This window comes from Trachypithecus francoisi, unplaced genomic scaffold (assembly GCF_009764315.1).
Source record: "Trachypithecus francoisi isolate TF-2019V2 unplaced genomic scaffold, Tfra_2.0 Lachesis_group12, whole genome shotgun sequence".
In the NCBI taxonomy this organism is placed as follows: domain Eukaryota; kingdom Metazoa; phylum Chordata; class Mammalia; order Primates; family Cercopithecidae; genus Trachypithecus; species Trachypithecus francoisi.
In genome coordinates, this window is record NW_022681457.1 from 89,751,083 (window position 1) to 89,774,232 (window position 23,150).

A 23,150-nucleotide genomic window follows, 5' to 3' on the forward strand; every position below is an offset into this window, starting at 1 on the left:
TCTTTCAGCCTTGTTCTTGTTGATGTTTCTAAAGCATGCCAAGCTTTTTCCCACTTCAGGGTTTTTGCACCTATAGTCTTCCTGCTTGAACTCTTCTGACCTTAGGCCTTTGCATGGCTTACTCTTTTGAATAATTCAAAAGGTCACTGCTCAGATATTTACTTTGAAATTGCCCCTCCTCCATGCCATCACTCTCCATTCCTGTACGCTGCTTTATTTTCTTCATTGCACTTATCACTACCTAGCATTATATATTATTTGTTTTACTTGTTTATTGTTTGTGCCTTCCTCTAGAATGTAAGGCTCATAAGAGCAGAACTTTGTCTTGTTTTCTGCTATATCTCCAGGGCTTAGAACAGTGCCTGGCTTGTAGTAAACATTCAGGAAATAAATACTGAGTGAATACGCATGTTTTAAGTACATTCCTCCACTCTGTTGTTTGTCCTGTAACTTTGTTTTATAAAGACCTTTGTTTACAGAAGTTTTTATTTTTGATTAAAAAAATTTACTTTTTAAGAGCTTTATTATGATAGGCAGAATAGTAGCCCCCCTAAAGATGTCCATGTCCTTGTCCACAGAATCTGTGAATATATTACATTACATGGCAAAGATGAATTAAGGTAGCAAATGGCATTAGGGTTACTAATCAGCTAACCTTAAAATAGGGAGATTATCCTGGATCATCTGAGCAGTTTTAAATTTTGAGGTACTCAAATGTATCAACTTTCTACTTTGATTGACTCTTTCGTGTTTTATTTAAGAATACTTGGCCGGGAGCGGTGGCTCAAGCCTGTAATCCCAGCACTTTGGGAGGCCCAGACGGGCGGATCACGAGGTCAGGAGATCGAGACCATCCTGGCTAACATGGTGAAACCCTGTCTCTACTAAAAAATACAAAAAACTAGCCGGGCGAGGTGGCGGGCGCCTGTAGTCCCAGCTACTCGGGAGGCTGAGGCAGGAGAATGGCGTGAACCCGGGAGGCGGAGCTTGCAGTGAGCTGAGATCCGGCCACTGCACTCCAGCCTGGGCGACGGAGCGAGACTCCGTCTCAAAAAAAAAAAAAAAAGAATACTTTGTGATCCCGGCCAGGCACGCTGGCTCATGCCTGTAATCCTAGCACTTTGGGAGGCCGAGGTGGGTAGATCACGAGGTCAGGAGTTCGAGACCAGCCTGGCCAACATGTGAAACACTTCCTCTACTAAAAATACAAAAAATTAGCCGGGCGTGGTGGCACACACCTGTGGTCCCAGCTACTCAGGAGGCTGAGGCACAAGAATCGCTTGAACCTGGGAGGCGAAGGTTGCAGTGAACCGAGATTGTGCCACTGTACTCCAGCCTGGGTGACAGAATGAGACTCTGTCTCAAAAAAAAAAAACAAAAAAAGAAAAGAAGACTTTGTGATCTGGTTATACTTTGTGATCTGGTTATTTGAAAGTTCTCTAGTGACTTTAGTTTTGGGTTTTTTTTTTTTTTTTTTCTGAGATCTTTAATTGATGTGGAATATATTTTTGTGTATGGTCTGAGGTTGGATCTAATTTTTCTGAGTAGCCAGTTATCCTAATCAGCAAGATTAACAATTGTTTTCATTGTTTTGATCATACTTACTTTAAAAATATATATTATATTTATAAATTTTATATTTATAGTTTATAAATATTTTTTAAAATCAGTAAATTAAACTAATGCTGAATGGGAGAAGTAGGAATCTCTGTGTATTTTCCAAGGTGACTTTTTTATTGCAACCACTCTTTGAGAGGAATTGTATTTCTCCTGATGTATATCAACTTTCAGTTGGTAGCAATTATAGTCAGTGATAAGATACTAAAAGAAATCTTTCTGCGGTTTCTGAATTTGCTTTTAACTAGGAAAGTACACAGGCAGATGCCATGAAATTTCCATCTTCCCAGTCTTCCCAGCCTTCCAGGCTTTTAAAGAACAAAGGCATATCATGCAAACCGGTCTCACAGACCAAGGCCACTTCTTGCAAACCACATACACAGCACAAAGAATGTCAGACAGGTATGTATCCTTGTGTGTTCCCATGTACAAAGCTTGTTTTCTGGCTTGTTTGTTTTTGTTTTTTAAAAAAGGAAAAGAAAATAATTGACAGATTCTTAAATGTGAAAACATTCCTTTTCTTGGCTCACATACTTTGAATACTTAATTTATTGCTTTCATAATTATTAACACTAATAACCAGCTATTATAACAAGCTATTATAATTACTAACATATAGTTTTAGTTGAAAGCATTAATGATTTAACCTGTTTTTTTTTTAAATACTGCGAATTCAATTGTCAGTTGCTAACAATACAACTAATTTATCTGAGGTATTGGTGACCGTGAAAACTGTTTGAGCTTATATTTGAAAAAGTTGTTTCCTCCCTGAGGGGCCCATCGTGACCAATTTCCAAAATCAGCAAAAAAAAAAAAAAAGTTGTAAAGTATTACTTTTAATCCAGCTACCCTTAGATTTTCAATTGCTTTAATAGCCTACTGTGCCTAAAGCATTGATTTTTTTTTTTTTTTTTTTGAGATGGAGTTTCACTCTTGTCGCCCAAGCTAGAGTGTAATAGCACGATCTTGGCTCCCTGTAACTCCTGGGTTCAAGTGATTCTCCTGCCTCAGCCTGGAGCAGCTGGGATTACAGGTGCCTGCCGCCACAGCTGGCTAATTTTTGTATTTTTAGTAGAGATGGGGTTTCACCACTTTGACCAGGCTGGTTTTGAACTCCTGACCTCAGGTGATCTGCCTGCCTCGGTCTCCCAAAGTGCTGGGATTACAGGCATGAGCCACTGCCCCCGGCCTGATTTTTGTTTTTAATAATAATTTTACTTCATAGAATATGCTGTATTTAAAAGCTTAGTCTGTCAACAAGTAGTAAGTTTTTATGTAGCGTACCTTTATTTTGGTAGAAGTCAAGGAGAATCCTGTTTTCCTTCCTCAGGAAATTTATATTCCTATTAAAACAATATATTCTTTGTATTTGAATTTATATTAAAAAACATTCACACATGGAGAGTACTGAAGGATCTGTGGGCATCTGTGTGTGTGTGCGCGCACATGCTTATGTTTTGAGTTTTAGATTAAATATTGAATTGTCGGTCGGACGCGGTGGCTCATGCATATAGTCTCAGCACTTTGGGAGGCCAACATGGGCAGATCACCTGAGGTCAGGAGTTTGAGAGTAGCCTAACCAACATGGTGAAACCCTATCTCTACTAAAAATACAAAATTAGCTGGGCGTGATGGCATATGACTGTAATCCCAGCTACTCAGGAGGCTGAGGCAGGAGAATCGCTTGAACCTAGGAGGTGGAGGTTGCTGTGAGCCAAGATCGCGCCATTGTGCTCCAACCTGGGCAACAAGAGTGAAACTCCATCTTTTTTAAAAGAATAAATATTGAATTGTTTTCTAACAATCGAAATTATTTTTTCATTTGACATTGCATTGGAAACATTATTCCACATCAATGTAAATTTAAATATACATTGAGATTCTTTTTTTCCAATTTTTATTATTTTATTTTATTCAGGGGGTACATGTGCAGATTTGTTACCTGGGTATAAGATTCTAAAAATAGAATTCAGTGTATATAATGTAACCAACTCCGTAAAATTGGAAATTTAGATATTTATATTATAAGCAATGTTGGGTTAAGCTAGGTTAATGGATCTTTGTCCACTTGCCTAATTATGTCCTTAGGATAAATCCTAATCAGTGGAATTATTGATTCAAAGACTATCATCGATTTTTTTTTTTTTTTTTTTTGAGACAGAGTCTATCTCTGTCGCTCAGGCTATAGTGCAGTGGTGCGATCTCGGCTCACTGCAGCCTCCACCTCCCGGGTTCAAGCGATTCTCCTGCCTCAAGCCTCCCAAGTAGATGGGATTACAGGCACCCGTGACCACGCCCAGCCTATTTTTTTTGTATTTTTAGTAGAGACAGGTTTCACTGTGTTGGCCACGCTGGTCTTGAACTCCTGACCTCGTGATCCGCCCGCCTCAGCCTCCCAAAGTGCTGGGATTACAAGCATGAGCCACTGTGCCTGGCCTCTCATGATCTGCCCGCCTCAGCCTCCCAAAGTGCTGGGATTACAAGCATGAGCCACTGTGCCTGGCCTATTATCTGTTCTTAAAGCTTTTGATACCTGTTGCCTAAATTGCCCTCCTGAAAAGTTACATCAATGTATGCTCCAACCAGCAGTGTTCAGGAGGATCCATTTCTCTACAACCTCACTGAGTATCAAAATTCAGAAAGGTTGAGTATACAGTACAGTCAACACTAGTATACTCTTCATCTAGATTAATGAAATGTTAACTTTTTGCAATTTTTTTTTTTCTGGATTGTTTCAAAGTAAAACATTATTTTTCTTTCTCTTTTTCTTCCTTTTCTTTCTCTTTTTTGAGATGGAGTTTCGCTCTTGTCTCCCAGGCTGGAGTGCAATGGCGTGATCTCAGCACACTGCAACCTCCGCCTCCTGGATTCAAGCAATTCTCCTGTCTCAGCCTCTCCAGTGGCTGGGATTATAGGCACATACCACCACGCCTGGCTAATTTTGTGTTTTTAGTAGAGAGAGGGTTTCACCATGTTGGCCTTGCTGGTCTCGAACTCCTGATCACAAGTGATCTGCCCACCTTGGCCTCCCAGAGTGCTGGGAGTACAGGTGTGAGCCCCATGCCTGGCCTTTTTTTTCTTTTTCTTTAAAAATTTTTTTCGATACCAGTGTCACTCACCAATACAAAATTTCTTCTTTTTTTTTTTGTTTCTTGAGACACAGTCTCAAGAGTGCAGTGGTGTGATCCTGGCTCCCTGCGGCCTCAACCTCCTGGGCTCAGGTGATCCTCTTGCCTTAGCTACCCAAGTAGCTGGGACTATAGACGTGTGCCACTGCACCCAGCCAATTTTTTTTTTTTTTTTTGTAGAGATGGAGTTTTGCCATGTTGCCCAGACTGGTCTCTAACACCAGGGCTCAAGTGATCCACCCACCTTGGCATCCCAAAGTGCTGGGATTATAGGTGTGAGCCACCCTGCTCAGCCAAAAAGTTTATGGTTAATTTGATGTGTACTGTGGTCTTCAGCCCTAATTTCAATAACCTATTGGGTGCTTGGGATTACTTGTACATGTATCACATCCTACAGTTTTATTATAGCTAGTGATCAAGCTTTGGGCAAAGGAGAAATTCAGTTGTCAGTGGCATCACTGGAAATATTATGATTTGTGCTTAAACTTTTATCAGTGCATTCTTTTGATAAATAGAAATAGTAACAAAATATGGATTTTAAATGTGTGGGGAGATACACAAAGAACATTGCTTATTTGTTCTTGAAAATAACAGTGATTCAAATATTTCATTCAGATTTACCTATGCCTAATGAAAAAAATGATGCAGAACTTGATTCTCCACCTTCAAAGAAAAAAAGATTAGGTTTTTTCCAGACTTACGATACAGAATATTTAAAAGTTGGTTTTATTATCTGTCCTGGATCAAAAGAAAGTTCACCAAGGCCACAGTGTGTCATTTGTGGAGAGATCTTATCCAGTGAAAACATGAAGCCAGCAAATCTTTCTCATCATTTGAAGACAAAACATTCAGAATTAGAAAACAAACCAGTAGATTTTTTTGAACAAAAATCTTTGGAAATGGAATGTCAAAATAGTTCTTTAAAAAAGTGTTTACTAGTTGAAAAGTCACTTGTGAAAGCTTCTTATTTAATTGCTTTCCAAACTGCTGCAAGCAAGAAGCCATTCTCCATTGCTGAAGAATTAATTAAACCATATTTAGTAGAAATGTGTTCAGAAGTTTTGGGTTCAAGTGCTGGAGATAAAATGAAAACTATCCCACTTTCTAACGTTACAATTCAACACAGGATTGAGGAACTATCTGCAGACATTGAAGACCAGCTGATTCAAAAGATCAGAGAGTCAAAGTGGTTTGCCCTACAGATAGATGAGTCATCAGAAATCTCAGATATCACACTTCTTTTGTGCTATATTCGTTTCATTGATTATGATTGTCGTGATGTAAAAGAAGAATTATTATTTTGCATTGAAATGCCTACTCAAATAACTGGTTTTGAAATATTTGAACTAATAAATAAATATATTGATAGTAAATCTCTGAATTGGAAACATTGTGTTGGTCTCTGTACCGATGGGGCTGCAAGCATGACTGGCAGGTATTCTGGTTTAAAAGCAAAAATTCAAGAAGTTGCCATGAGTACAGTGGCATTTACACATTGTTTTATTCACCGTGAACGTTTAGTGGCAGAAAAGTTGTCTCCGTGTTTACATAAAATTCTTTTGCAGTCAGCACAAATTCTAAGTTTTATAAAGAGCAATGCATTGAATTCACGTATGTTAACAATTTTGTGTGAAGAGATGGGATCTGAGCATGTGAGTTTACCGCTTCATGCTGAAGTACGTTGGATATCAAGAGGGAGAATGTTAAAAAGATTATTTGAATTACGACATGAGATTGAAATATTTTTAAGTCAAAAGCATTCAGATTTGGCCAAGTATTTTCATGATGAGGAATGGGTTGCAAAGCTGGCCTACTTATCAGATATATTTTCACTTATAAATGAATTAAATTTAAGTCTCCAAGGAACTTTGACTACTTTCTTCAATTTGTGTAAAAAAATTGATGTATTTAAGAGAAAGTTAAAAATGTGGTTGAAGCGCACACAAGAGAATGATTATGACATGTTCCCTTCATTTTCTGAATTCTCAAATTCATCAGGCTTAAATATGACAGCGATCACAAGGATTATTTTTGAGCACCTGGAAGGACTTTCTCAAGTGTTCAGTGACTGTTTTCCACCAGAACAAGACTTGCGTTCAGGAAATTTGTGGATAATTAACCCTTTTATGAATCACCAAAATAATCTCACCGACTTCGAAGAAGAAAAGCTAACACAGCTATCTTCAGATTTAGGATTACAATCAGTATTTAAATCAGTGTCTGTAACTCAGTTTTGGATAAATGCAAAGACAAGTTACCCAGAACTCCATGAAAGGGCAATGAAATTTTTATTACCCTTTTCAACTGTTTATTTATGTGATGCTGCCTTTTCAGCTTTGACTGAGTCAAAACAAAGAAATCTGTTGGTTTCTGGCCCTGCCCTAAGACTTGCAGTCACATCTTTAATTCCAAGGATAGAAAAATTAGCGAAGGAAAAAGAGTAGCAATATGCACATTGCTTAATAGTGAAGTCAATAATCTTGTGTTAAGTTTTGTATAAGTATCCTAAAGGATAATTTCCTAATGTGGATTTGTGTTTTCAGTGATTAAATGTTTTAATAATTTTTCCCTTTTTGTTGAGGAATTTAATAATTATGATTTTTATAAGTAATTATGTATAATTATAATCCAGGGTAGAAAATTTAGTTATTTCATTAAATTTGGATTAGTGACAAAGACTGAAGGTAATAAGAGGCCCAGTTTATAATGTAACAGCACAACCTGAATGTTGAAACAGCTTGGCCTTTAGAAGCAAGTGGAACATTTCAGTCTTCCAGCCAACCAGCTACTTACCCCAGCAAGGTTGTGAGTAGGTGGAAAAGATGGATCTTTTTTTTTTTCTTTTTTTTTGAGATGGAGTTTTGCTCTTGTTGCCCAGGCTGGAGTGCAATGGCGTGATCTCGGCTCACTGGAACCTCTGCCTCCTGGGTTCAAACAGTTCTCCTGCCTCGGCCTTCTGGGTAGCTGGGGTTACCAGGCATGTGCCACTACACCTGTCTGTTGTATTTTTTTAGTAGAGATGGGGTTTCACCATGTTGGTCAGGCTGGTCTCGAACTCCTGACCTCAAGTGATCCACCTGCCTCGGCCTCCCAAAGTGCTGGGATTACAAGTGTGAGCCACCATGCCCAGCTGGAAAAAGATCTAAGCAGCTTGGGTAACTATAAATGGAAGCAATAGGGGGGTTTGAGACCCCTGCTTGGGGGCTTTCTGGCCTAATATACCAGGGCTTATCAAACTTTTTAAATAAAGAGCCAGATAGTAAATATTTTCAGCTTTGCAGGCCATACTGTCACAACTACTCAATTCTGCAGTTGCAGTGCAAAAGCAGCCGTAGACAATATGCAGATGAGTGTGGCTGTTTAAATAAAACTTATTCGTGAACACTGAAATAGGAATTTCATATAATTTTCCTATGTCACCAAGCTTCTTTAAAAAGTTTTTATCATAAAAAATGTAAACAAACATTATTAGCTTTGGGGAAGGGGAGAAGCATGGAAAAAAACCAGACAGCTGGGCAAATTTGGCCCATGGTTTGCCCATCCCAGCTTTAGACAGATTTCCAAGTAAGAGCAAATGGGCCAGGAGTGGACTGTAGGGCTTGGTTCAGTGAAAGTCTCTCTATCCATGGCTGCAAGTATCTGAATTTTCAAACACCTTTCACATTTCAGTCTCAGCTGAGATAAGTTAGAGGGAAAAGATACCTCAGGCAAAGATAGAAAAGAGACTTACTTAATAATTAATGGTTTTTGATTTATTACTTATAATTTTATAAATTAATTTGCTAATTTACAAATAACTTTCTGAGCTCTTACATGTGCAGGCACTGTGCTAGGCCTGTTACAAACTCTGGAGAACTGAGTTATCCCCGTATACAGATGCAGATACCGAGGCCCTTTGGGGTCGGGTGACAGCTCAGATCCCACAGCTACTGTGGCACAGGCAGGAACGAAGCCCCGGGGTCTTTTGATGGTAGCTGAGCCGCACCCAGACACCCATCCGTGTCTGCCAGCACTCCGTATTGGCTGGGAAACACTCCCTGAATCCAAAGGTGTCGGTTTAGTCAGTTACGAGCCAGTGGTCCTCAAGTGTCCCCACCTATAAGACCAGTGCTGCAGCCTCGCGACCCCCTGGAGGGCGGGGGATGGTAGCTCAGGCGAGAGTCTTCCGGCCGCCCCAGGGAGGGAGGAAATGAGTCGGCGGCAGAGGCGGGTTTTCGGCGGGGCCAACCCACGGTGAGGGGAGCGCGGCCAACCCACGGTGGGGGGAGCGCGGCCATGGAGCTTCTGCTGTCGGTGCTGCGTGTACTGCTGGGCGGCTTCTTCGCGCTCGTGGGGTTGGCCAAGCTCTCGGAGGAGATCTCGGCTCCAGTTTCGGAGCGGATGGTGAGCGGCGCGGGCGGGCGGTCGGGGATCGGGCCCGTGGAGGCGTGTGCTCCGCCCCGCCGCTCCTCGCCCCAGGCCCGGCAGGCTGCCTTTGGGCTTCCGAGGCTCAGCTGGAGATGGGGGAAAGCGCCTGGCTTTCGACTGAGGCGCAGGTCCTGCCTGGGGAGTTCCTTGAGTTCTCTGGATCTTCCCTAGACGGAAGGGGACAGAACCTCCCCTTCCTGCTGAGCATTGGTGGCCCCAGGCAAACCTAGAGTCTTAGGAGGACCCTCCTCCCCTCTCCCCGGACCCTGGGGGAGGATGATGCAGCGGGAAAATGAGCTCACTCCGCGCTGTCTTCCCCCTTTTCGCCGTTTGCTTCAGTTTTCGGGAGGTTCGTGGGGTTAGGGTGTAGTAATCCTGGCTTTGCAGGGAAGGAAGCCCGCCCTGAAGGGCAAGTATATCTGCTAAAGGTTGCACATCTAGTCAGGAAGCAGGACACAAACTAGTCACTCCTAACTCGGAACCCAGAAAGGGAAGCCTCTCCTGGAAGCCTGAGAGGGAAGCCCTGAAGTCGTCTTTCAGCCTTCTGTCTAGTTCAGACTCATGGGAAAGCTTTCATGTCCTGTTCACCAATCTCCCCAGTCCCTCAAAAGAGCTAGACTTGTAGACCCCTGCTGGCATCTCTCTCCAAGGCCTGGATACATCCCCAGAGACCATAGCTTAGAGCTGCTGCTCAGCAGAGCTGAGGAGGGGAGGTAGAGCTGAGGAGTGGGAACAGGAAGAAGTAACCCCGAAAGTAAGGATGAAGTTGCCATTTTCCTCAGGGGTGGACCTGCCTTGACAAGAAGAGTCACTTTGAGCCCACCTAACTCCGCCCCACCTCCAAATATTCCCTATACTGCAGCCTTAAGAGAAACCAGGCCAGGCACAAAGAAGTAAACTGTGGAATTCCCCAGGCCTTGGCACTAGGGAGCCAAGCCCAGCCCCCTTCTCCTGGGATTTGGCCTGGGTTGTAATCTCTTGAGAGGTCTAGTGTATCTCTATACCACTTGGAGGTCTGGTCAATCTCTGTACCACTTGGAACATGGAGCCTGTTTCCTGATTCCAAAGCTCAGCGCCACAGGGCAGCCCTCTCCCCTCCAGGCTGACCTCAGGCCTGGACCTGACCTAGAGTAGTAGTTCTTTTCTCTGGGGAGTTGAGGGCACAGGCATAGATATGCCATGGAGCATCTGGGGAGCTCATCCTTGGTGAGCATGAGGCTGACAGGCATTCCTTGCCACCCCTAGAACGCCCTGTTCGTGCAGTTTGCTGAGGTGTTCCCACTGAAGGTATTTGGCTACCAGCCAGATCCCCTGAACTACCAAATAGCTGTGGGCTTTCTGGAACTGCTGGCTGGGTTGCTGCTGGTCACGGGCCCACCGATGCTGCAAGAGATCAGTAACTTGTTCTTGATTCTGCTCATGATGGGTAAGGGGGCCAACTGGCCTGAGAAAATGGGGTTTTCTGGGGGAGGATGATGGAAAGACCTGGCTGTTCCCCCTTACTGTTGCCACCCTTCTTTTTTCTCTGGGATCAAGAGCACTTCCTGCTCTACCACAGTTTCCATGGTCTTCAAACTAGCACAGGTACTTTTTAAACTTAATATGCTAGAACATTATCACATGTTAAGTGTACCTTCTACCTCCTCAATTCTAATGGCTGCATGGTATTCCCTTGTGAAGATGTATTGCAAGCTCAGGGCCTCTGCTCCTTCCTCCACACACCCACTTCTGGGATGAGGGGATGGAGGAGCAGCTGCCATTTGATGTATGTGTCTGGCAGTTTGGTGTAGAGAGCAGGGAAGCTGGAGAACCTTGAACAGGAAGGCAGAGAATTTCCCTAGGGAGCCCCCCCCCCCCGCCCCCCAGTAGCTCTGCCCACAGGAACTGCTGATGTACAAAGACAGCTGTTGCTTCAAAGGCCAGATATCTTCAGGCTCTTCTATATGCCGTGGCATCTGTTACCATTGCTGCCACCACTACCAGGCTTGCTTCCATCTCTGGAGCTTCTCTCATTTTCATATCTTTCCCGTACCTCCAACCAACAGCCACTGGGCTAGTCCTTCCCTCCATCTTAATCTTAGAAGATGTAGGATTAAGAAAGGAGAAGGGGCCAGACATGGTGGCTCACGCCTGTAATCCCAGCACTTTGGGAGGCCGAGGTGGGCGGATCACAAGGTCAGGAGTTCGAGACCAGCCTGACCAACATGGTGAAACCCCATCTCTACTAAAAATACAAGCATTAGCCGGGCGTGGTGGTGGGCGCCTGTAATCCCAGCTACTCAGGAGGCTGAGGCAGGAGAATCACTTGAAGCCAGTACCCAGAACCCAGGAGCCCAGCTACTCAGGAGGCTGGCAGGAGATCTTGCTATTGCACTCCAGCCTGGGTGACAGAGCAAAACTCTGCCTTAAAAAAGAAAGAGAGAAAGAGAGAAAGAAAAGAAAAAAAAAGAAAGAGGAAAGAAAGATCAGGGAGATTTTTTTCCCAAAATCTATCCACTCTAGCCACTGCCCTATTTTGCTGGGTCATTTCTGTTTCTTTCTTGTCCTCTGAGAGGGGCAACTGTTGCCACAGCTATTGTTCAAGAGGCTTCTAATTTCCTGGTCCTGCTTTCTCCAGGAGGCTAGAGATGAATACAGCTAGTTTTGGTAATGCACGTTGGGAGTGGTGAGGGTGTTTAATGGGAGGGCTTGGGCTGGAGTGGATCAGCCTAAACTGGAGAGCCCTGAGCTCCTGGATCTCCTGGGTTCTCCCTAGGAGCCTCAGGGACCTCACTTTCCATTCCAGGGGCTATCTTCACCTTGGCAGCTCTAAAAGAGTCACTAAGCACCTGTATCCCGGCCATCGTCTGCCTGGGGTTCCTGCTGCTGCTGAATGTGGGCCAGCTCTTAGCCCAGACTAAGAAGGTGGTCAGACCCACTAGGAAGAAGACTCTAAGTACATTCAAGGAATCCTGGAAGTAGAGCATCTCTGCCTGTTTATGCCATGCAGCTGTCACAGCAGAAATATGGTAGAACACAGAGTCTGTCATCTTGTTACCAGTATAATATCCAGGGTCAGCCAGTGTTGAAAGAGACATTTTGCCTACCTGGCCCTGCTTTCTCTTTTTAGCTTTACTAAGTTTTTTTGTGTGAGGAGTACATGTTATGCATATTAACATTCCTCATGTCATATGAAAATACAAAATAAGCAGAAAAGAAATTTAAATCAACCAAAATTCTGATGCCCCAAATAACCACTTTTAATGCCTTGGTGTTGGTATACCTCTGAACTTTTTTCTGTGCCTTTAAACAGATACATATTTTTTTAAATGAAAATAAAACCATATATCCTGTTTTATTCCTTCCTTTTAAAACCTTATAAACTGTAACACTGTTTCATGTCTCTTTTGCCTCATTGCTGTTAATGGCTGCATAGTATTCCATTGTAAGGATGTACTATAATGTATTTAACCCCCCACGAGGAACATTTGGGTTTTTCTCAATTTTTTGCTATTGTGAGCCTCACAGTAAATCTCTTTTGCATACTTATTTTCTTCCCCTAGAAGTAAGGGTGCTGGTTCAAAACACATGCATATTTTTAAGGCTTTTAATACATATTTAAAATGTACAGGTTCTGTATGGCAGAACTTAAGTACTTGCTTCTGCCTATGCCCTTTGAGCCACATTAGAGATTCCCTCCCACTCCTTTTTTTCTCTGACATACTAGATTTGCAGAGCTAGCAGGTAGGCGTGGAGTCATTTGACAGGACCTGAAATCAAGCTCTGGTGGTGATGTGTGGCATCCAGTCCAGTGTTCCTTGACACCTACGTGGAGGTGAGGGACAGCCAACTCTGTGAAATGCTGAGTGGTACAGCAGGGCCCAAAGCCTGGGAGGAATCCCAGAGGTCCTTGGGGGTAGGAAGGGTGCATATGTGTGACAGTTCTTGGGGGAAAGTGGACAACACGTTAGGGCATCTGCTATTATGTCACCACCATCTTTATCTTAGGTAGGCAGGGCTGTGGGCTTTTGGGAAGTGATGTACCTCCCATGAGGGATCATAGTGAGAAACAGTTCACTTATTTATGCAAATATTCTAGCTATCAGCCTACAGATTGCTTTGAGGGTGTAAAAGAAGTCTCTATTACTCCATTTCATGTTCACTACAAAATGCTAATTCCCATTCTGACTAGTGAACCTCAGGCAAGGTGACGCTCTCAGTTGGATTTTTTTTTATTCTTGAGTCCAAAAGCATGGTGGTACAGTCTGCCTATAGTAAGAATAGATAGATTACGCTGAATAAATGGTAATGTCAAAACAATAAGGAAACCTTTTCTCTCATGTAAGAGGTTCAGAGATAACCACTACAGTTTCAATGTTGGTTAATTTGCCTAATGATGGCATCAAGAATCAACATTCTTTAAACTTTCTGCTCTCCTGCTTTCAGTGTATTGGCTATTGCCCTCAGAGTTGCGAAATTGCAGCAGCTCCAGATAGTGCATTTGCTATAATACTGAAAGATGAAAAGAGAGGAAGGGTGCTTTAGAAGACCCTAGATTTTCCCATAGATCTCACTGGGCAGAACTATGTCCCATTTCCATTCCTAATCACTGGCAGGAGAATGGAATTCCCATAATAAACTTAGACTAGTTAAGATTTACCCACACTGGTCAGCAAGGAAGAAGAGGAAGTAGACAATGGTTTCTGTCATTTACTAGCTTATTTGAAAACTATGGATAATGATAGTAACTATTTAATAGCCCGGCACGTAGTAAATGTTGAGTAAATGCTAGCCATTATTAAATATTGATTTGTTTTACAGTTGAGAAGATGCATCTGGAAAGCTTAAGTGCCTATATATGAGACTTGGAACTAGACTAAGGCTAATTGATTCCAGAACCCAAACTTTTCACTGCACCAGCTGCCAAAGCTGAAAATGGACAGGCATGGCACCCCTGCCGTCTTCAATCTGAGGGTAGATGGGATGACCTGTCTGGCGTGATGAAATCTGTCCTGCTTTCCAGCATTTCCCCTCTGATTGGATTTTTTTTTTTTTTTGGAGATGGGATTTCACCATGTTGGCCAGGCTGATCTCGAACTCCTGACCTCAGGTGATCTGCCCGCCTTGGCCTCTCAAAGTGCTGGGTTTATAGGCATTAGCCACTGTGCCCGTCTTGCTTGGAAATTTTGAAGCCCAAGAAAGTAAAGCCTGGAGCCCCAAGGATCCTGGCCTTATACTTTCTCCACCCCTTCCAGGATGCCACTGCCAGCCTGTGTCCTGCCAGGACGGACTTTGAGTAAAACCTCTTGAAGCTAGCATTAGATTGAGGGCTCCTGTTTACCAAGTCTGGATCTGTAGGCTGATAAGCAGCTACTGGGGCCCCCAAGCTTGGCTGTAGGACTGACTGCCCAGCAGCTACAGGAAAGTCAGGGTGCTAGAGGAGTAGGCTGGGCAGCTGATGTGTACGAGCATTTGGGACTGACAGCAGCAGGAGGATCTTGAGCCCAAGCGGTGCCTCCTTAGCAGCCCAGGGAGAAGCCGGGCCTCAGGAAATGTGCCCCCCAAACTACAGCCTAAATCTAGGTCATCTCAGCACGATGATGTTCAGCTGCCTGCCCTTCCTAATACATTTGTATCTTCCTCCCTGTGCTGAAGGCTCTCTTGTCCTCCGATGACACTCCCTTCCCTTGGGGCCCTGGCTGCAGCCCCAGAAACCCAGCCAAAGCTGCCACAGGTGGGCTCCAGCCCTTCCAGCTGTCAGACCCATTCTTCATGTCGTTTCTTGGGATTAGCTGGCTGATGGGAGGGTCTGGGATGTGTGTGTGGGAGGGGATTCTGCCCTGTCTCAGATCCTTAAAGTCAGGACCCCAGAGAGAACTCCAGCAGCCATTATAGCAAAAGGTAAGAAAGGAACAATCTGGTAGGATGGCAGGGGATGGGTCAGGGTAGGGCTACAGGCATGGAGAACAGAACAGAGGAAGTGGGGAAAGGAAATAGTTACCCAGGGTCTCAGAAAGGATTGGAGCCTGAGATGCTCAAAGGCAAAAATCCAGATTTTGGAGGAACTGAGTTTTAGGACATCCTAGGAGTGTGTAAGTGTGTCACAAATAGTAACAGGACATTGATTTGTACACTTACCTCCCTTGGGAAGAGGATAGGAATATGCCCAGATGTTTTTGTGTTGTTTGTGTGCCTGGGGTGTCTATGTCTCTGACACTCTGTGTGTGCCTGTGTGAGTGTACACATGTATCTATGTGCTGCCTAGAAGGGAAGGGAGCTAACAGGAATGAAGTATCTCCCCAGTGTCAGCCACAGGGCTCAGTTTTACTTATGTTTTCTCATAATCCTCCCAACAACCCTGTGAGGTAGGTATTTTAATCTCCGTTTTACTGCAGCAAAGACAGGCTCAGTGAAGCTGAGTAATTTGCCCAAGGTCACATGGCAAATAGATGTGTATATCTAGAATCTGCCTGATTGCTGGGCTTGTGCACTTTTTGCTTTTCTGTCCAGAGGTCTGAGTCTGACCCAGGACTTCTTTGTGGTCAAAAAGTGAGGGGGGAGGAAAAAGGATGGAAGGCTTCAGAGTGGCAAAAGCTTTTCAGCCCAGCCAAGGGTGCTCCAGGCAAGTGCTGAGGTACCTCCCTGGGAGAGGACCTTCACCAAGGCAAGTCCGAGGTCACTGTGCATAGGCCTATCCTATGGGTCACTGCACCACAAGCCCATTCCTCTATCTGTGCTTCTTATCTGGGTGGCACAAGGATGAGGGAGTTGGGTCTTTTTCTGGAAAGGCCTCTATGTTTCAGCCTGTTTCTCCAGAATTCTCTGTTGGCTCAGCCCTATGTGGGTTTACTGCACAGGTCTGTGCCCCAACATGTATGAACCATACTCCATCTGTGAGGGGCACCTCTACCCTCTCAGTCACCAAGGTTGGAAATTTCCAAGTTATCTAGGACTCCTGCCTCTTCCTCGCTTCCCACAGCTTGTCACCAAAAACTCCGGAGTCCATCCCCTCTCAGCAGCTGCTGGCAAGGTTCGGTCCTCATTCCCTCTCACATGGACTCTGCCTCTAGTGCCCCCTCCCCGCAAGGGCTGAAGAAGAGGAGATTGGGGTGGGAGAAGGTGGAATGGGGGTTGCCTTTGTGGCTAGCCTCCGCAGTAACCTTTCCTCTGCCACATCAAGGTCAGAGATGAACAGAAGTATTGGGGACCTGGGTGTTGGCGGCTGCAGCCTCTGGAATGACCCTGCTCGTTTCATCGTGGTGCCCGCGGCCTATGCCTTGGCGCTGGGCCTGGGGCTGCCAGCCAACGTGGCTGCCCTGGCAGTGTTCATCCGCAGCGGCGGGCGCCTGGGCCAGGCCCTGCTTCTCTACCTGTTCAACCTGGCTCTGGCTGATGAGCTCTTCACGCTCACGCTGCAGCCGTGGCTCATCTACTACCTGGGCCTGGCCCGGAGGCCGCCTGCCGCTCTGCTGGGGCCGCCTACTACGTGTTCACCTACTACGTGTCCACCTACGCGGTGGTCTTCGCCGGGCACATCAGCGTGTGCCGCTGCTGCTCCGTACGCGGCCCCGGGCCCGGGGCGGCTGCCTGCCTGGCCTGCGCCGCCGGCGCCCCGCGCGCACTGCCTGCGCCTTCGCTTGGTTGGCGGGCCTGGCCCCTCCCTACCAGGAGCACCGCTTGGCAAGCTCGGGGCTGGCCTCAGTCACGGTGGTCTTCTTCGCGGCCGCCTTCCTGCTGGTACTCGCAGCCTGCGTGAGCCTGGCGCGGGCGCTCCAGGCGCCCTCGGGCCCAGGCCCTGCTAGCGCCGGCGCGCACCCGCGCGCGGCCAAGACCTTGGTCCTGGGGCTCCTGCTGGTCTTCGCCTTCAGTCTGGCGCCCTACCGCCTGCTGCTGGAGCCCAGGGCGTACGGGCGGGACAGCGAAGGAGACCTGTGTCGCGCCACCTCCATGCTCGACAATCCTGCACACCCTCAGCCTGGCGCTGCTGAGCCTCAACAGCTGCCTGGACCCACTCATCTGCTGCTGCTTGGTGCGCCGCTTCCGCCAGGACTGCTGCTGGGCACTGAGCTGCAGCCCGATGAAGGGGGCGCCCAGGGCGCACAGGGCCTCCTTGGCCTCCTCCTAGAGAGTCTCCTGGCCTCCCCGCCTGTCTCACCCCACTGCCACCCTCCCAGTGGCATCTAGGGTGGAGAAAGCTCTTTGGAAAGACCTAGATTCTGATCCTGACGCAACCACATACTACCCCTGTAGCTGTGAACCTCCGGGCTCATCAGTACCAAGGGCATAGAACATTTTTTTGTAACCTGAATGTTCCCTGGATGTTGCCAGCTTTTGGATACAAATAATATACCATTGTGTTTTTTTGAACCTCTTGGGATAAAAGCCAAAGTCCTTATCATGGCCTACAAGGCCCTGTCTGATTCGACTCCCCCTTCTCTCCAGAACTTATCCCACCACCCCTGCGTCTGCCTGCAGGCAGTCACCACCTTCTCAGGCCCGGGAAAATGCCAGTCTCCTACCCTTCACGGCCTTCGCACCTGACTTGGCCAGGAATGATCTCTGTTACTCTCTTTCACTAAGTTAGTTCTTCTTCACCCTCACTTCCTCTAAAGTAACTCCTTATAGGAAAGCCTTTCTTGACTGGCAACACACACACACACACACACACACACACACACACGACTGAATCAGATCGGATTGCTCTTTGATAGCTCTTTTCATAGTTGTAATCAAGCAATTAATTGGGTAATGCGTTGTTGTTTTCTTTCTCTCTTGCCGGAATGTGTTCATGCTGACCCATAAGAAATTATCATTTTTATAAGTCCCCAAAAGTTGAATATTGGAAATTCTATTTCCACCCAGTTCAACTTAATAAATTCCGTGTTTACCTTGCTCACTGCTGTATCTCCTGTGGTTGGTACTGTGCCTTGCATATAATAAGAGCTCAGTGTATCAGATGAGTGAGTGAAACCTGAATATCATTAATTTGAATTGCTTAAGTACTCACTCAGACATTCCAGTCTCTGATAGCTTTTCCTCAAGTGTTTCTGAGATTCTCCAAGCTTGTCTTACCCACCCCCACCATACATTCCTAGCCCAGTTCTGATGACTGCCTCCTTCTGCTGTTGCTGGATACTTGCAGTTCTGCCATCACCTCCACTGTACCAAGACTTGGTGGTAAGTAAGCTGGAGATCCAGCCTGCTGGAGATCCAATGCCTGCTGCCTCCAGACTCTTCCATGAGCACCAGTCTCTGCCAGGGGCTCCAGCTACCAGTGCTTACCCTTCTGTTCTTTGACAACTCCACAGTCTGCTTCTAACGGGAAAGGGCACCACTCTCCTCAGCCACATTATTGGAGCCCCACAGCAAGACTGCTTGATGAGTGGCAGCAAACCCTCTTCATTTGGCCATGTCAGCTGGTCAGGAAGGGTCCATCAATCAGCCACCATGTCTTACCTGCCTTTAGGTCCTGTTGCTGAGTTTGACTTCTAAGGATACATTTGGTAAATTCCTTTTTTTCTCTTTTTGGCCCCTAATTCCTTCTTTCACTTTTTTCTTTTCTATTTTAAAAGTAATATAGGTTCATAAAAGTAAATTCAAAGCAGTAAAGAAAAATGTAAGATAGGAAGTACTAGCCAGGGCAACATGGCAAAACCCTGTCTCTACAAAAAAATACAAAATTAGCCGGGCATGGTCCTAGCTACTCGGAGACTGAAGTGAAAGGCTTGCTTGAGCCCAGGAGGTCAAGGCTGCAGTGAGCCGTGATGGAGCCACTGCACTCCAGCCTTGGAGACGGAGGAGACCCTGTCTCAAAAAACAAAAAGAAAGTAAAAGTCCCCTAGTGATAGCCACTATTATATACGCAATTATAAATATACACAATATTCATTTGTGTATCTTTCCAAATATTTTCTATTCCACTGTAAGTCCATATGTAGTCATTTTTCTTTAAAAACCTATAAATGGGCCGGGCGCGGTGGCTCAAGCCTGTAATCCCAGCACTTTGGGAGGCCGAGATGGGCGGATCACGAGGTCAGGAGATTGAGACCATCCTGGCTAACACCGTGAAACCCCGTCTCTACTAAAAAATACAAAAATACTAGCCAGGCGAGGTGGCGGGCGCCTGTAGTCCCAGCTACTAGGGAGGCTGAGGCAGGAGAATGGCGTAAACTCAGGAGGCGGAGCTTGCAGTGAGCTGAGATCCGGCCACTGCACTCCAGTCCGGGTGACAGAGCGAGACTCCGCCTCAAAAAAAAAAAATTAATAAAAATAAAAAAATAAAAAAAAAAAACCTACAAATGGGATAGTATTGCAAGGTTCTTCTGCAATTTACTCTTCTCATTTTATCTTATATATTGTTCCATATCAGCACATATAGATTCATCTCATTTTTTCAATAGATGCAGAATATTTATTTTACTCAATTAGTCCCCTACTGATGGGCATTTTTTCCATTATTTTACTGTTATAAACAATGCTTCAGTGAATGTTCTTGTTCACAAATGTTTGCGTACTTGTAAATCTGTAGAATAAATTCCTGGCAGTGAAACTGCTGTCAAAGAGTATCTGTGTGCAAATGTTTAATGACAGCAAATTGCCTTCAAGAACGCTCCACCAGGCCGGGCACAGTAGCTCACGACTGTGATCCCAGCACTTTGGGAGGCCGAGAGGGGTAGATTTCGAGGTCAGGAGTTCGAGACCAGCCTGGCCAAGATGGTAAAACCCCATCTCTACTAAAAATACGAAAAATTACCTGAGCATGGTGGCAGGAACCTGTAATCCTAGCTACTGGGGAAGCTGGGGTCACTTGAACCCAGGAGGTGGAGGTTGCAGTGAGCTGAGATCGCGCCACTGCACTCTAGCCCGGGCGACAGAGCAAGACTACATCTCAAAACAAGCAAACAAACAAACAAAAAATAAAAAACAACACTGCACCAAATTATACACTTATCAAAAGCATGTAATGGTCCCTCACCAGCACTGGGAATTATCACCTGCCACTTCTTGAGTCTGGACTTCTGTTGGTGCCCTAGTTCCTCTAGATGTATTTGAATATATCTGCATTCTAATTGTGAGCATGGTCAATTTGTTTCTTTTTCCTAGAAGATTTCTCAGTCTCCTCCATAGCTATTTGAAACCTGACTGGGTCAAACTAAGATCTCATACCAGCCAAATATTAGCTGTCTTGCTTGTTGAAGGGATTAAATGAAAACCCAAATGCAAACTGGTAGGTCCTTAATAATTAATTCCCTCCCCTTCATTGGGAATTAGGCTGGCTCATGCCATGCAGTACTGACCAGCATCTCAGCCCAAGGCCAGGAGGCAGCCTGGGCCCACATCATGAATTCACTTGCTGTGGTGGAATGAGTCGCTCAGCCCCAGGGGCCATGCAAGGTTGGGTCTTTGAGAAATAACTTGGCATCCACACTAGAGTCAGCTGAATCTCCTGAGGCGGAATTTGATTCTGCCCAAATAAAAAAATAATTCCCTATGGCCACATCCATCCCTGCAGTCTTGTACTATCATGCTTTTGATGTGACTTTTCCCCTAGTAAAGTAGTCAGTTTCCTTTGGGAAATGTCTAACTTAGTCTTTTGTGTCTGAGCTGGGGGAAAAGAGCCTGAGAGTCGATTGCTTCTGGCAGGTCAGGCACGATGGAAATAAGCCTCTGTCTAGAGTGACAGTGTGTGGGGATCCTCTCCTCCCTCTGGGTTGACTCAGGGAAGGAGGAACCTTGGGTGAGGACCTAAAGGTGAATAACCTGAGGAATGAGAGAGAACAGACTGCCTTGCACTGGCAGTCCTTTTGGACTCTCGGTCTTTATACTTATTTCAAACCATCACAAATTTGACCTAAGATCCTTCCTCAATCTAGAAAGGAAGAGAATGGAGTCCAGGTTGTTCAGGTTGGTTGGAGAAGGGAGCTCCCTTCCTCTCAGAAAGAAAAGAAAGGAGCTTGACTAGATAGATGCTGGACACCCACTTTCTCCAAGGATTCAGGGAAAACTCATCCACAGCTGTTCTCGGTAACTACCAATTAGTCTGCCCCAGACCCCCACAGTCCTGCAGGGCCAGAAACATCCTATCCCTGCTCCTACCCACCCAGGCCACACCTTGTGGCTGTGAAGTGCAGACATGGTCGAGGGAAGCTGCTCCTGGCACACAAAGAACAAAATTCCCTTTCTCTACTGGACTCTACTCTTTCCCTCAGCTCAGTCACAGTCCAGGTCTCTGAACTCAGCCCAACCTGGTTCTTGACCTTGGCCAGGACTGGCCCAGGTCCTTGACTGTGCACACACCCATCTGGGCCCTTCCACCAGCCATGCATCCTCTGTGACCCTGCCTGCTCCTGCTGGGACCCTCACTTCCAGCCCCCGTGCCACCTGCTCCCCGGGGCCTCTGTAGGGAAGCCTGTCAGATTCAAGCTTGATCTCTGTCTTGGGGCCTCAAGGCATTTTCTGCATCTGATTCTTTGCCTTGACATCTGTGCTCCTCTTCTCTGGCCCTAGGAGGAGGGTAGTGTTTGCCCTGCTGGGTCCTGCAGATCTCTCTTGAGCTGCAGCTGTCCTTTGCTGACCTTGAAACTACCTCCTTGAACTATATTCCAGCTTCAGGGACAGCAGCCTCCTTTCTTGATCAACCATTCCTAGGCCTCTCTTGGGCCCACCCTTTCTTGCCTTTGGTGTGGCACATGCCAGTCACCTAGCCCTGACAGGGAATTATTGTCATTAAATCAGGCTTCCTCACCCCTCATTCTTAGTGCTCACCAGCCTAATTCTGAAATGTATTTGTGGTTGGGATGCTGGGCTCATGTTGGCCCCTAGCATCCGTGGCAAGAGTATGAATGGTGGCCCACATACTCTATGTCTATATATTTAAAAATTGTAAATCGAGCTCACACATTGCTGAATAAAATGCATTTCATCCTTCTGCATTGACAAATCTACCTTTGTAATGACAAAATAGAAAAATATGTGGGAAGCTGTAGTTTTCAGGACTGAAAGTAAGCAAATTTTCAAAGATGACTGCATTCAGTTTTACATATTGTATTTAAACATTGTGTTTGGGTCATGTATGATACATGATTATCACAGAAAATATAAAATATTTGAATTCATCATATAAATTACTATCATTCATAATGTGTTTTTCTTTTTTTTTACTATTTCTTCAAGCCATAGTTATATTCATACAGTATTTCTTATTTTTTTCAAAATCTTCAATGATGGTCTATTTAAAAAACAGAAATTCACTATTATATAATGACAGTTTGTTGTTAAACTTGTTCAGATTTCTCTTCAATCAATTAATACCTCAATCTATAACGGTCAAAAAATAGTCTCTGTAGAAATTAGTTTTGAGATTATTTGTGAACTTAGTCACTGTCATAAACATATTTTCCTTTCATTGTCCTAATTGCCTTATATTTCATTGAAATTTCACTTTGGTTGTATATTTCATATGCAGTTTTCTTCCAAACTAGAAAAACCGTGTTCTAATACCTACATAAATATTTTTTAATTTTAAAAGTAAAGTGGTTAAACTTAGTTGTCTAAGTCTGTTTGTGTTGCTGTAAAGGAATATCTGAGACTGAGAGATTTATAAAGAAAAAAGGCTTATCTGGGTTGTGATCCTGCTGCCTAGAAGGTTCAAGATAGGGCATCTGCTGAAAGCCTCAGGCTGCTTCCACTCATGGCCACAGGTGAAGGGGAGCTGGTTGTGCAGATATCCCATGGTGAGAGGAGAAGCAAGAGAGAAGCAGGGAGGTGCCAGGCTCATTGTAACGAGCAGTTGCAGGAGCTAACAGAGTGAGAACTCACTCATAATTGCAAGGACAGCACCAAGCCATTCATGAGAGATTTGCCCCCATGATCCAGACACCTTCCATTAGGCCCCACCTCCAACACTGGGGATCAAATTTCAACAGGAGGCTTGGGGGACAAGCATCCAAATGACAGCATTAGTTAATTGTTTACATAAGTTTTTACAACATTTTAAATAGCAAACAATAGTGCAAATCA

The 23,150-nt window shown here is 45.1% G+C and overlaps 3 protein-coding genes across 8 annotated transcripts in view; all 3 read left to right on the forward strand.

The window, feature by feature from the left end:
- Window positions 1-7,313, forward strand: part of ZMYM6 (zinc finger MYM-type containing 6) — a 45,725-nt gene extending 38,412 nt beyond the window's left edge. For all 6 annotated transcript variants that reach the window (XM_033227168.1, XM_033227171.1, XM_033227169.1 and 3 more), the window contains 2 exons: window positions 1,866-2,019; window positions 5,361-7,313. In XM_033227168.1, the coding sequence (XP_033083059.1) occupies window positions 1,866-2,019; window positions 5,361-7,189 (1,983 nt within the window). In that variant the 3' untranslated portion in view covers window positions 7,190-7,313. The remainder of the gene's footprint in view (window positions 1-1,865; window positions 2,020-5,360) is intronic.
- An 868-nt stretch (window positions 7,314-8,181) lies between these two features.
- On the forward strand, window positions 8,182-12,527 carry TMEM35B (transmembrane protein 35B). Its single transcript, XM_033227175.1, has 3 exons — window positions 8,182-9,128; window positions 10,398-10,578; window positions 11,938-12,527. The coding sequence occupies exons 1-3, from the start codon at window positions 9,021-9,023 to the stop codon at window positions 12,111-12,113; spliced, it is 465 nt and encodes a 154-aa protein (XP_033083066.1). The 5' UTR covers window positions 8,182-9,020; the 3' UTR covers window positions 12,114-12,527.
- Window positions 12,528-12,716: 189 nt separating this feature from the next.
- LOC117092905 lies at window positions 12,717-18,027 on the forward strand. The gene has a single exon (XM_033227174.1). The coding sequence runs from the start codon at window positions 16,368-16,370 to the stop codon at window positions 17,313-17,315; it is 948 nt and encodes a 315-aa protein (XP_033083065.1). The 5' UTR covers window positions 12,717-16,367; the 3' UTR covers window positions 17,316-18,027.
- Window positions 18,028-23,150: the final 5,123 nt, after the last annotated feature.

Bases quoted from the DNA above. Each gene is read 5' to 3' on its own strand.
- TMEM35B (XM_033227175.1), top strand. From the start codon at position 9,021: ATGGAGCTTCTGCTGTCGGTGCTGCGTGTACTGCTGGGCGGCTTCTTC. The intron at 9,129-10,397 runs GTGAGCGGCGCG...TGCCACCCCTAG, and splicing joins CTCCAGTTTCGGAGCGGATG to AACGCCCTGTTCGTGCAGTT. The intron at 10,579-11,937 runs GTAAGGGGGCCA...TTTCCATTCCAG, and splicing joins CTTGATTCTGCTCATGATGG to GGGCTATCTTCACCTTGGCA.
- LOC117092905 (XM_033227174.1), top strand. From the start codon at position 16,368: ATGACCCTGCTCGTTTCATCGTGGTGCCCGCGGCCTATGCCTTGGCGC.